General features: G+C 39.7%; 1 protein-coding gene across 1 annotated transcript in view; it reads left to right on the top strand.

Moving 5' to 3' along the window:
• Drl-2 (Derailed 2) overlaps nt 1–15,207 on the top strand; it is a 93,443-nt gene that overhangs the window by 56,624 nt on the left and 21,612 nt on the right. The window contains exons 6-7 of the mRNA XM_014240910.3: nt 74–234; nt 906–1,054. Coding sequence (XP_014096385.2) covers nt 74–234; nt 906–1,054 — 310 coding nt within the window. The remainder of the gene's footprint in view (nt 1–73; nt 235–905; nt 1,055–15,207) is intronic.

Raw genomic sequence — 15,207 nt, 5'->3', positions numbered from 1 at the left:
CGCAAATGCATTTTTCATATGAAATTAATCGCAAATTTTTCTTTTCCTATTTTTTTCCTTATTATTGTTGTAGCACCAGCTTTACTACTGCCGCTTATGGCAGCCATCAAAACGTTTTCATACGCCTAGATCCGTTGGGGCGTCCACCCAGCGCGAACAGTGGTTCCTATGCGACTATCGCTAGCCTGAATAAATACCCATCGGAGTCGAAGAAGTCTTGCAATATTTTTGACAGTAAGTAGCACTTCTTAAAGTATATGATATCTATCTCTGACTAGGCTAAAGAAGTGTTAGAATACAGTATTATATATTATGATTCCAAACACGAATATACTCCAGAACTAAATCCGAATGTTAGAATTTGAAGCTTTCGCCTAAACTCAAAATTGTGTTTATTTCGTTATCATTTTTATCTGGAAGAACCAGTAATTCATATCAAGTATCTCTTCAGCTACAACTTCTACACCTTGAAAGCGAGTTTCGTAACAAAATCGATTGAAATAAATACCGGGTTGCAGCAGAAGTAAAAATTATTAACGACAGATTGCGATTTTAGGAATTCTTATTGCAAAACAAAATTTTCTACCCTTCTGAAAATTCACATCTATCGAAACACTTTCTAATTTGTCATTTGATATTGCGCCGTAATGTAGGCAACATCTTTTAGTATTTCTATTTTATGACATTTTAGCACTATCTAGAATAACTGTGTCACAGTCCAACCACACTTGGCACTTGGCACTCTTCCAACTGTGTAATAAATTCTCAAATTTAAAATATCTATTTCTTTCTCGCCACATATCACGTATGAAATTGGGTCGTTTGCCGTGTGCCAGCAAATCATAAATGCACATAACTAAGAAATAAGGAATGTACAGAGAATTTTGTTTTGATACTCTTTGCAGGATTTCGCAGTTCCACGCCGACACCCTCACCCTACGCGACCGCTTTACTGCCCGTAGGCGGCGATCAAATCGGCGATACAATTTACTCCAAACCAGAGTCGATCTGTCCCTCGAGAATATCTTATTACGCCTCGTCGCAGCTAACGCAGGTATGTGCTTTGAAACTATAATATCCATATTAATTCATATGAACACTACCAATACATATACAAGTACACATACAATGAATAATATTCCATGGCAACAACAATATCGAGGTACATACAAGTATATGCGTCGCTGCAGAAAATCTTATTTTTAATTTGAAAATGTTTTTTGAACCCATCTCCGGTTGTTATGTTCTTATGTGCCCCAGCAACCCCCACAGTCAATTTATATTTGTAGGTCGGGCTACTCCCTTCGACGATTTTGGTAATTTCTTATTAGCGGCAAATCCTTCGAAACGCCACTCAAAGCACGAAGAAGCGCTTTACAGCTTTAAACGAATTTCGTCGTTTTATGTCAGCAACACGTGTTCACATGATGACAACAATTACAACAACGGCAACAACAACTGCGTCAGTGTCAGCCTTAAAAACAACAATTATTTGGCAGTGACGAATTCGAATATCGTCATTACTTTGTCATTTTTTATTTCGCTTATTTGCTATGCAACACAATTGCAACAATAACAATAACAAAAAGAACAACATGCAATCACCAGACGACAATCGCAAGCAATTGAACTTTCATGTGAATCCCAAATGAAACGCGTTTGGAAATGCAAAATTGGCGGCAGTTGCGGCAAACTACCCCTCCCCCTTCCCCATCCAACGGGGTCCCCTTTAAATGGCACAAAATTGTAAAACCAAACTCAAACGACATCATCTTTAGAGATAAAAAATAAACTTGTGTATGCCGTCGCTTTGATAAGCAACCGTGCATTCAAGCACTTATGTGGAGAGTGTGCGAACTGTAAAAGGCATTAATAAATATGAACATTATCTTTGGCACATGCCAACTCCCCACTCGCCACGGCATTGCAAAGCGAAGTGGTGGCAACGTAACAAGGCGCCAGACGCACAGTGGGGCAAAGCGCTTGAGTAAGCCTAAGCAGCAAAACTATAAGCGAAAGGAGAGAGAGCCTCTTTGAAGAGAGCATATAACTGTAAATAGTAGCAATGAAACAAATGTAAGAGTAATTTAAAAAATGGTAAATTGCCAATCTAATTTCATTCACTGTAGTTCTCAACCGATTTACTTATGAACTAACATATGATCAAATATCTTGGTCTTGAGGAGTTTAATTATATTTTTTAAGAATTATTTCTATAAAAGTATAGTGATAAGCTATTCGAAATACAAGCTGTCTTCGATGCGCAATTTCTCTGCACGATCAGAAAAATTACATGTAAAAGCTATAACAAAGCTATCGAGTTTATTTCGTACACGACATACTCTCTTGGATACCTCACTAAAGTGGTATAACCGCTATTCCATCAAATACGTATATATAAATGATCAGCGTTATGAGCTAAGTCGACTTAGCCATAGGCGCCTATCTGTCCGTCTTTATAACTAGTTCCTCAGTTTTCGAGATATCGATCTGAAATTTTGCAAGCATCCTTTTCTCCCCAAGAAGCTGCCCGTTTGCCAGAACCGCCGGTATCGAAACACTATATCATATAGCTGACATACAAACTGTATGATCAAAATCAAGTTATTGTATAGAAAATGTTTCTGCTTGACAAGATATTCTCACGATATTTGGTATAGATCTTGTCCAAAGCAAAGCTACAATTTCCGTTTTTTTTTCTCCTTTTAACTTTTGGGACTGAGAAGGTCTTCATCAGGTTGAAAATTATCAAACTGGACTGGGAATTTTGCATCCAAATATTGATTCATTCGACTCAAGTGATATGGGCGCTCTACTCTAACTACTTTTTTTAAGAAATCGATCCGAAACACTCATTAAGACTTGGTAATGATGGCATAAGCCTTTTGACACCTATATATACATATGTCTATACTTATTTAGGTATTATTTTCGGTTACCATTTCCGCTATTTTGGCCCATTGTACACGTTCTTTTGGAAAAACACACCCAAGGGAAACATACAAATGCTGAGCAGATGAAAAGCTTCTTTCACTACTGCCGACGCATCACCTTTTCAACTTCATCAGCTGTTGGCTGCCAGCAAAAAGGAGTACAACTAAACCGGCATTCATTTACATATTGTATTTGTATGCCTGTGTCTGTCGCTGGGAGACGTGTTGGTGTTTGCGGTTTATGCAACCGAAGAAAGGGTGAGTTGCGGGTGAATTATCGTGCATGTGTACCGGTCGCATTTAGATAAGCCAGCCAGCGTCACACGGCAACAAAAGGAAAATGAAAAGTAAAAGCCGGTGTAGCAAGCATGATGCTGACAGCGGTGCTCAACCGCAAGCAAGCACAGCGTGCCAATGCCAGCAACAGCAACGGCAACCGAACTGGGACCTGGCCCATTTAAGTGCAGGAACTAAAGCGGACCAGGCATTTGGTGGGGGTTTTCGGGCACCGAAATGGAAGCATAAGCGAAAACGTTTGGTGGTTAGCAGCGTAACGGCAAATGTCATTGCAGCTACTAAAGCAATACATGGCTGTACTGTAATTTTAGTTCTTCTTATTATTGTTATTGTTTTTTATATTTCTATACCGGTTGTGTGCATGCATGCAACTGTCACTGTCATTTGCTTTTGTTTTTGGCTATAACTGCCGTTGGCAAACGTCATGACAAACTATGAGACGATTATATTTTTAATTTACATTGCAATGTGCCACAAAGCAGCCAACAACGAGCGACACACTTTCAACCAATCTACGAACACACACATATATATATATACACACACACTAGTGCATAGCCGAGCATGGCTAGAGCATTTACGCTAGATAGAATTACATGCACACCCACTTGTCTTTTGCCACAAACGGCACATAAATGTTGTGGCAAGCATAAAGAGACGAGTTCTATTTGGGGCAAGCAACTAGCTAAGCGTCGTGTGGCATGTCGCCGTTGCTTTTGTTGCTGCGGTTACATTTACTGTTGATGTTGCTGCAAGTGAAAGTTGGTGCAGCAGCTGATAAGTCCCACAACAGGCAGTGAAACCCACCTCCTTCGCCCTTGTATAAGAACAACACACACAAAGTCATGCAGCCCACATATTGCTCTCAGCTATTGGAGCATAAACAAAAGTAGCTACAATTATGCACACACACACACACACACACGCGTGAGTGAGTAAATTGCCAGCTGCATGCGATGTCCTTCGTGTTGCACGTACACAAAAACGAAACAAAATGCAACATTTACGGCTATTGAGATCGAGTGTGCTGCTGTCTGCTGCTGTTGCTGATGTTGCAACTTCTGTGGCACATACACAAAGCATACAAAGTGGCTAAGATAATCGCTGAAATTTGTGTGGAAATTAGTTGGAATTGTGTATAGCATAGCAGCGTGCATTGTGTTGCAAGGCTAAAAACGTAAATAAAATAGATTAAACACACACACTCACACACATACGAAATACTTTTTTGCTTAAGAAGTTTATTATAATAAATTCTGCCGCATGCTTTTTCGATGCAATAAATATTAACTTTGCACAAAACATTTCCATTCCGAGTTTCCGTAAAACTAATTGCGAAGTGGATTATTTAATATTTATGAACACTGGAAAATCAATTGCTCTTATTTATGTATGCGCACCTGTGCCTTTTGCAATTAGCGCCCCATCGTTTGCTTTACGCTACAACCGCCCAAGTAATTCCGCCAGCGGCTAATGAACCAAAACGCCTACTTCTTTTAGACTGGCACTTAAGCTAAAATCAATTAGAGATCTATAAAGAAGTCTCCATCTGCCACAGTCAACCGTTATATTATGACGTCAATCAATGTTGTTGGTTTTGTTGTTTGTTGTTAGAGCACATATTCAAAATTACTGCTATATTTGTAGTATTGAAGTTTCTTCATTTTCCTAGCTTAGGCGGTAATGGACTCTTTCGCGCCGGTACTATGTTAGTCCTTGGATGAATGGACATCACACAATAATTTCGAACCCTTACTAGCACAAAAAACAATGATTACAAGTAGTTCACGTCACTCTTTTATTATGAAGCAAAACTGAAATTTTATTGTGTTCTGAAATATACTCCGATCGATTACACTAAACACATGCAAAGTTTAAGCTCTTTTGACACAAATAAATCTTTTTTGACATTTTGGTCATCTAACAAAAAATTTAAATAGTAAAAAACAAACATCAATGTAAAAATTAAAAGCCAGTAACTGAAAAATTATCGTTTTAAACTCATTTTCTTCAAAGCAATCTTTTATACTTTTTTATGACCGTAGGTGTCGTGAAAATATTTATTTTGCTGCCTTTGCTTAATAAAATATTTTAAAATTGTTTGCGGTTACAACCAACTTCGCATAAGCTGATAAATGTTAGGTTAGGTTAGGAAGTCGATCCCAAGAAGAATCTCACTTGAACAGCTTAAAACGCCGGTCCGTTGTGGTAACTAAAAACTCCTATAAGTTGGATCAAAAGACCCTTACAAGTCGACAAAACACTTTGTGCCTGTAACAAACTTGTTAAGACGGCCAATATCCATTGAGGCTGAGTATTCAGATCCGCCGAATGTGTGATTGCCGAGATATTTCAATCTCAGTCTAGCAAAAGCCGGACAGGGGAGGAGAAAGTGCCGGGATGTTTCCACCTCGCTCTCCTCCATACAACTTTGGCAACAAGCATCGGGTAGTACTCTAAGCCATACCGCATGAGTACCCATTGGACAGTGTCCAGTGATAACTCCTACTATAGTAGCGAGATGCACTTTGCTCAGGGTGAGAAGTTCCCCCGACCTCCTGCGATCCACTGTTGGCCAGAAGGATATCGCGCTCGCACCAGAGGTGGTCGTGGACCAGCGTCTGTTAAGTGCACGCAAAGTCTGATGAATGTTAAAGTCTAGAAATTACTGAGCATTCATTGCAATACACATCGGCCAGCATCTAGAACTTATGATGCGCGTTTATCGCTTTTTAATTCTGAAATCCGGTACTAAACAATGGTTTGAATCATGATTTACTACTAAAGTTTAAATTAAGCCATATCATGTTGTTTAACAAACAAAAACAGCAATAATTTTTGAAAACATTGTCTAAAACTGTAAACGCACATATGATCGAATTTAAAGTTTTTAAATTACTTGTAGTTTAATTCTAACCTCACCTAACATAGTCTTTGTGTATCAGTAAGATTTACAACTTGTTTTAGTGTTTATTCTTAATTTTACGAAAATGTTGAGATCGAAACATTTAGTTTTTCTCCGTTTAATTTTGATTAGGGATGTGTTGAAACACTTAACTACCAGAATGAACTCTGTGTACCACCCTGTGCATGAACAAATTTACTTGAATTTTAATCCGCTTATTTCGGTGATTTAGAGAAAATGCTCAACAATACTCAGCATGTTGTCATTAAAATCGTTTTCAATTAGTGCAAACTCATTTCCATATTTCAACAATTTATCTGTGGCTGTGTGTATGTGTTGATTATCGCTTATCGCAGGTCCAACACAGCGACACTGCAGTGTAATTAACACCGACCGAACTGCGCATCCAGGCAATCAAAATCAAACACATTTAAAAATCAAAGTTCGGCTTAAAATTAAACTTTTTGTTTGCTCGCTGTGTTTATTGCCAACTGTCGACGGCGGGGCGGTGCGGTACGGAGATGTGGCGCAATGTTTAATTTGACATTTTGAAATTTGTTGCAGCTCATAAACTTACAGGATAATAACAACCCACTGCTGTAGCGCCGAGACACGATGACTAAATGCAGGATGCAGGAGAGGATGTGTGTGTCGGCATTTGCATACCTTCATACATGCATACGAGTATATATCCATGCTTTAGCAGCTGCTGCGGGGATAGGGGGTCGGCTAGATGAAGTGGATGTGAGAGTCAATGAATGAGCTGGCATAACGACACATAGCGACGTGTTTACTTAATGCTGTTTATATTTGTTTAGACATCAATTTCAACCCTTGTCATTATTGCCGCATGCTATGGCGAACAAATTAACAGTAAACAACAACAAAAAATGGATGAAATGCAAAGTGAAAAAATTGAAAGCAGCGGCATTTCAACCATTGCGCAGTGGCATGCCGCGGCGAGGCATTTGAATGCCGGGCGACCAACTCATTGCCGGTGCTATCTCTTAGCAACTGCAAATTTACAGCCGTACAACAACAACAACAAAAATAATAATGGTAATACCTGCCGCTGGCAGCTGGTGTATGGCAGCTGATGGTAGCGCGTGCTACAACAACAGCGCAGGCTGTAGAGGCAACGCAAGCGCGGCACGTCGAAACAAATCCGGAGGTTAGCTGCGACCCACTTATTATTGTTTGGCGAGTAAATCGAGCAACGGCGGCACAGTGTTTGGCATTCCAAAGCTGACAAACTCTCACCGACACATACACACACACACATATAGAAATGCGAGAAACAAACATTCGAGCTGGCAGTCAGTCAGTCACACGTTGGGTGATTCAGTCACTTGTGCGCGCTGAAGCACTTGGCATTCAGCCGGCTGGAAGGGAATTAAATGAATTTCAGCCGAAGCCAGCAGTGTGTATGCAGCGCGGCAGGCGGTTAGCGAAATTTCAGTTCGGTTGAGTTTTGGAGTGCTGGATTCAAAATTAGAGAAAACAGTTATGTACTACATAATTGTTCTTTTTGAATACAACATTCGTCCATGCATGTATCTGTGCATTTTGCGCCCTGTTGTAATCAGCCTGTCCACCCCCCGCCCCGGGCTGGTAATTTCGGTTACCATTCACTTTATTGGTGCACAACGTGCGTTCAGCGCTTGTTATACTCCCCATTAACTCACATCGTTTACTTTCTATTAAATCAGTCCATAAACGCTGGCAATTGCTTTAATGGCAGGCAGGAGTTTAACGCCGAGCTTGGAAGGCAACTAGCGTGTGGCGGATGCGAAGCAACACCAAAACCATATGGAACACAACGAGAGCATAGCAGTGAATAGAATCGAGCGAGTGACTTAGCATAGCCATAAAGCACTGCTAGCCGTGCTGGGGGGAAGCCCGTTAAATAGGAACAACAATCACACGGCTACATGCCAATGTGTCATTAGTAAGCACTTCTTCCGCTCTCTTTCGCTCACTGTACATATGGACATAAATGCAGACGCTCTGAAGCGTCTGAATTTACGGCTCGTTTAAAGATATCAACAAACGGAAAGGAGCATACGCTCCAGTTTACAAAGAAACCGGCAAATATGTACTTAGGTGTAAGAACAATAGCATCAACAACAACAACAGAAATAATAGCAACAATCAAAGCAATAATTGCGATACCAATTGGAGCAGCTGGAATGGGCGAAAGCATTGTTTGAGCAAATGGAATTGATGCAATTGTGGTATCTATCAGCAACAATGAAAGAATATCGCACAGAAAAGCAAAAACAAAAATCAAAACAAGAAAAGCATTATGCTCACATGAACCGCACATTGTAGCTGCAGTTGATGAGTGCGCGTTAGGCCACTATTTACCGTTTATTTGCTTAGCTCTAAAAGCTTGTGTGTGCTCTGTATTTTGACGCTACATCTGGTGAAACATGACTTCTAGCTTGCTGGGGAACACTTACAAGTTTGTTGCCACAAGCTACAAAAGCTCAATACTGCAGACTATAATTGTAAGGGAAACAGTGTTGCCAACTGATACCGAGCATTAGCAGAACTGAAATGTAAACTGCATAGTCTGCTAAAAAACAAATTTTTTTTTTGAAATTAATTGAAGTTAAACAAAAATGTATTGGTTAAAAATTCATTTGCCCTATAGTATAGACTTGGTTTTTCTGGATCACGAATTGCACTGAAAAATGTATGGTATAAAGTTTTCTCGTAGAAAAGCCCTCGCGATTACCATCTGATCAAATTTGACGCGGACTAATTCATTTAAACTCATCGCCCAAACCGAATCGATAAAATTATTTTTTCTAGACTGGTACAATCTTTTTTATGTTCGTATGAAGTTGAATCTCCATATGTCAATTCCTATGTATTTGACAGCTGTTGACTTACGAGCCGAAAAGTTTGTCTAGCAATTTTTATTATAAAAAAAACATTGTACGACGATTTTGCTTCAAATTTTGTGTTTCTACTGGAACCATGGCCACGGAATTATTGAAAATATTGCTGACCTTATTTAGGGAGTCTACTTTATTACGAATACATGTATTTGAGTGGCACAATCATGCAAGTCGTCAATCCACCACCGTTAATGACCATAAAGTCGAACAAGTTAAAGAAACAATGTTTGAAAATCATCGTTTGCGTCTTGCGAAATTTATGTTGTGTTGTATTTGTATGTTTTCGAATCGTATCTAAGAAGAGATGAAGGCACTATCATCTCGATACGAGCCAAGAAGTTATACGACCGCTGATAATGGGTTGTCAGGTTTTTGAGCTTCAGAGTCGCCTTTAACTCAGCCAACAAGAGCCACAGTTAAAAATAGTTTCCAGGGTTAGTAAATACGATCGGCCAGACTGAAGTGTAATGTTCTCACGATCCTTTATTCTTTCATCGTACACTTAACTTATTCCTTTGAAATTTTCTTCGATAAATAATATCCAATTGTAAATAGATGCGCTGACAGTTTCCGAAATTCAATTTCAAAAATGTACCAACCGAACACTCTATATAAAAGGACTTTAGAACAGGAGTATACAAATAAGCGGGATGACCACAAATTACACCTCAGAGGGTTGCCAACACATACTATAAGTGAAGTAAGGAAATAATAGTAAGGCTGAAAATTGTGCCATTATATACTACCGAAGAAGAGGGGTAAACTACAACTGAATATGTGCTACGAATAACTGTTATTCATGCATATGAGTACAAGTGTATATGTAACTAAGAATAACAAAAATTTTGGTGACATAGAATTAATGTGCGTTCTTGGAATATCGCAATTACTGCTGCGTATGTTCGTATATAGTGACATTTATTGCAGCTTCACGCCAGATATTCTGTCGAAGAAACAGACACGTTGCCAAAGTAATGGCTTTCATTAGCTCAGCAGCGATAGTTAGGGTTGGCAGGGCAGGAGTAGTAGTTCACTTTGAGGCAGGGCGACTACAAGTTGCAAATTAATTTTATGAGCCAACGCAACAACGTGCCGACACCAGAGCGCACTTTCTTTCAACAACAGCTACCAACACACAAGCATACATACTTCAACTGAAAAGAGAAAGCAACGACTATGCGATATAGCACTTATGGAGGTGCACTTGCCGCTTCCAACCCATTAACCGCGGCAAACATGCCCGCACTACTTCAGTTAAATGTCGAAGAAATAACAGGTGCGCTAATTAAAAATGTTGTCGCCTCATTAAAGAAATTTGTAAATCAAGCTGAATGTCGGCAAGACCTTGTAAATGTGTATGTATATTGAGTGGCTCCATGCTTGGCTGAATCTGTATCTGAATGTGCCTCGGTATTCTATGTAAAGCAGGGCATGTTGAACATTAAAGCAAGCGCATTAATATAATGAAATAACGGTGCATGCTCGTTGCGTACACAAGAAAATTCAGTCAATTTCTATACAAAACAAAATGTATGGTGTGGACTGTTGGCGCAATATACGCACCGAAACGTGTAAAGCATTGGGTTGTGTTTTTTCTTGCTCTCATAAATTCCAAGTTCCTTCCCACTACATCGCCAGCATTGCCAGGCGCGGTTGCTAAGCGACTTACGAGGAAACGAGTGAGTTAATTAAAATTCAAGAAAGTTGAGACATCGACGCAACAAAGCGCTGCATTAATCAAAGGCAGTGAGCGCAGGTGGTGCAGACACAACCTAAAAACCTACGAAGTTTTACACACACAGACACTGAAACACGTACACCAGCGCACGAATGTTGATGTAACAGACAGACACTATGCTTTTCCATCATGCCCAGTGACATTGGCAGCAGCAGCCTGCAGTGATTGTAATTATACTTTAGGATTACTTTTATATGAAGAATGAAGAATGTGCTCTGCCACATTGATATATTGTTCATTGACTCCGGCCTCCTTCCGCAGGCATTTACCATTCGCCCATATTCGTACAATGGCCCAACGTCGATATGCGGCATACCTCGTGTCGTACGCTCGGACAACCCATGTGCGCACCTAGAGCGGCTTTTATGTCTTCCGATTTGTTGCAAAGGCCATTATGCGATCGCGCTGGGTATATTGCTAGGTGTGTGTTTACCGGCTGGCGGGTGACCGAAGCCAAAGTTAACCGCAAAGTTGACAAATTGCATGCCACACCAAGCGCTGACCGACTCTTGCCGCACACATGGCGACGTGCAAGCTGATTTACCGATTTTCCATCTAACCTCCAGTGGCTGGTCAGTTTCCTGCCGCACTACTTTTAAAGCACTTCTCTATTGGTCAACTCCCATTTGTGTCCATAATCGAATGTAAAACTTCACACATTCCTACTTAGGTGAACTGCTTTCCAAGCTCGCCCTTGCGGTCTCCACCCATTTTGGCTCCAACCTACAATTGTTCTCATCGATAGTTTATAGCAGCGGCCACTACATTGACATTGGCGTTGGCGATAGTGGTTGCGGCGGATGCTAACCATTGTCCGGCTTGGTCACAACTATTGATTACTTCCTGTCAACCACAGACACAAAAACGGAAGAGCCCATAACGGATGTGATTTCATTTTCAATGCCCTGAAGTACATTCAGCCGAGCAGTGTTTTCGGGCTGGACAAATTCACGACTTTCATGAACGAAAAAGTCACATAAATTATTGACGAGTAAATGCATGGTATACTATTATGGAGGATTTTAAAAAAATTACTCTTAACTAATACAGTACTGAACTTCGGACAACTCTCGTTACGCCTTCGAATATGTAGGAAACTCACATTCTCTCTGCCGCCCCTTCTGGTCCGCACTTCATCAAATTTTTCTTCTTCTGGTTACCTGAGTCCAATTTTTTCTATAAATCTGCAAATCCATACTCAGTCTGAAACACTTAAGCCGGTGCGGTACAATTTTCGGCAAAGGTAGTCACACTCAGATTTTTAAAAGTCAGTATTTCATAACAGTATGACTGATATGAAAAAAAATTATTATTTATTTTTGGAATAGTGCTGATGCCGTTTCGCAGTTTCGAAGCGATCAATGATCAAGAACTCCATAAAGGTTCAATTCAGATTCAACCACTTGTAATAAATAGATGAGCTTCCCTCCTGAAAATGTCTGTTAAAATCCCACTGTGCCACTTCAGTTTCCATTTTCGCGTGTCGTTCTTCAATTTACAAGTATATATAGATACATACTTTTTTGCTGTTGGCTGCGTTGATTGCGAAAGTGTTTGAATAACCTATCGGAGGCATGAAAAACCTCTTCCGCTCTGTCAGTTGATGAGAAGCGCATAAGTAAGTAGACGTAAAGCGGCAGCGGCAAATGAGCTTAAAACACTGCATACCGGGATCCAAATCAGCGTCACAGCGCCGACAAGCACAGCTCATCCAACAAACTAAGGCAGTGACACTGACACTGACCACCCATTGAAACACTTTATTCATTCTGTTTTGTCCGCTCGGCGATGATGTTTGCCGTCGATGAGCTATGCTCATCATTGTCTCGACGGGTTGAAAATGTTGGTGTTGCTCCATTCAAAGCCAGCAAATTAATGTTTGTCGGAATATTGACTTTATTGTGGCCGACTGCGTTGGTTTGCCAAATTATTAATTTGTTTTGGTTAAAGTTACGGGACTGTTACATACCTATTCGGTTATACCGGGTGAGATACGTGGTATATACCATACATTGTATTTATTGATAAGAATATATAGTAGATTCTGTCATGTTAGAGGGAAAACTTGGATTAGATTAGCTGTTTTGAGTGTCAATCAAAAAGTGTAAGATATAGTGAATGAATAACGACACATTCTTCCTTTTTTAACCATAAACATCTAAGTAAAAATGTCCACCATTCTCCTTCGAACTGAACTCTTACGCTCTGAGTTACTCAATTTACAATTTTGTACGTAAATCGTATATTTCATGTTTATATAAAAAATAACAATTTTGCACAAATTTACGATTCGAGAAATTAGTAAAAAAAAAATTTACTTTTTCCAATCATACTTGTTTACGCATTTCCTACAAGGTTTGCAAAGGCCCAAGTTTTCCTGCCAGACCTTCATTATACACATATATTCGCATGTATATAAATTGTGCATAAAATAGAGTGTTGGATAGTTGATATTGGCGGAATTGTGGTGGCCATTAAGTGGGCCGCCTAACTGCCAACAAACTGTCAAGCCGCAACGGCCACACAAAAGCGGCCAGCAGACCGCAGCGCCATATGAGAAAAGCAAACAAACAAATACCGATAAAATTAATTATATACATACATGCATATCTCAATGCGACTGGTGTAATATGCACATAAAAATACATACATATATATTTATAGAATATACATACAAGTATATATGTGGTCAACGACAATATTTCTAATGTCAACATTGGATTGCATGGAAAAGCGAAAATTGATTAGACTAAAATATGGAAAGTGTATGGATGAATTGGCGAGCGACGGAAAGCAAAAAACGAAAGAACACCAAAAATGGCAGAAACGGAAAAAGAAAATTGGCGAAATCAAAAACCAGTAACTACGCAAAGTAAATATACACAGAACGCAGAATGGGCAGAAGAAGAGCAATGAAAACAATAACAAAAGCGAAAAACTAATAATGAATTAGGTCAACAAACAAATTCAATATGGAAGAGCAACAACAACAACAGCTAGCGTTATTTAATATACAAGGATAAGCTAAGTTGGGGTGATTTTATGCTTGCGCGCTTTTGTAGGTTCGCTGGAAAATTATTGAGTGCTTCAATTTCATAAAATATTATTGACCGTAACTAAGCGGGAGGGGTGAGCGGCGCAGGAAATGAAATAAATACACGACGCAGACGAAGAAATTGCTGCGAAAACAAAGTAAATCTACCACTGCACTTGGAAGCCTACGGCATACTCGAACTTATTACCAATAATTCCGGTTCATTAAATCAGTTGAAAATCTAACGCATGGCCAGAAAGAGAGGGACCTCTGAAGAAGAAAATAGCTCTCTGCAACCAGCAGTGGCAGGCTGCTGAAGATGACTTTGATGATAGCTAAAGGTGTCATCAACGACACCGCTAATAACTGTGAAGCACATGGTCAATGGCCGCGCCTACGCAGACACTCCATTTCGGCCTACCAAACGTGCGTTTAACACGCTGAAGCGCTATTCAACGCACTCGATATCCAATAAAATAAAATTAAATATGCTTTAAAGTAAATAAGCGCAGATGAACACATCTAATGCCATGAAAATGAGGGGCTATCGTGCCACAAAAGCAGGCCGCTAAATATGTTTTGGCGTTCAATTAAGACACCATTGTGACAGCGCAAGCATAATCAAGACTTCGATAATATTGTTGGCTGCGCGGAGCTCCTTGCATAGCCTTATCATCACTGTAATTAGACGTAATTATGGTTAAGATGTACATTGTAATATACATATCCTTATATAAGTACATACATTTCCTCTACTGGTACGTGTACTTTGTTGCAACCTGTGTGGCATAATTTGCCTACTTTACAGACACCTCTCCTTCCCTAGACGCCGCGCGCCTCTGCGTGTGTAACATCAAAGGCACGATTTACGGTAATTACTAGTTGGTTGCTAGTTCCAATTGCCGTTGACCCACCTCTGTCGACGTAGAGACGACAACTGAGCCTAATGGCGTGCTCGCTTACCCAAGTATATGGTTGTACTTGCATTTCACATTGACACTTTGACGCACGTACCGTTACGAACGCTTTCCAAACATTACAGCACAGTCAATCCAATAGCAGTCGTACCGATTTGCTTCGCCACCAAACGCACTGTCAACGCAATAAACTTAATTGAACTGGTTGGGAGGGCCTCATTGTGTTGTTAGTTTATGGCACGTCTTCAGTAAGGGCACATTTCACATTTCCATAAATGAAAGCATACATATTTATTCGTATACTCATATACCTCTCTATTCAAAGTTAATTACATGAACATTTTTAATCGTACCCAACTCTCTTTTTAATTAAATAACAACATTAAGTTATCTTTAATTATTAAAAGTTTATCGATAAAGGAATTAGTAGCAGTTATGAACAAATTATAGTTTTTATATTAATGTTTAACATTCAAA

This window comes from Bactrocera oleae, chromosome 4 (assembly GCF_042242935.1).
Source record: "Bactrocera oleae isolate idBacOlea1 chromosome 4, idBacOlea1, whole genome shotgun sequence".
NCBI lineage: Eukaryota > Metazoa > Arthropoda > Insecta > Diptera > Tephritidae > Bactrocera > Bactrocera oleae.
This window is presented reverse-complemented; position numbering and strand designations above follow the sequence as displayed.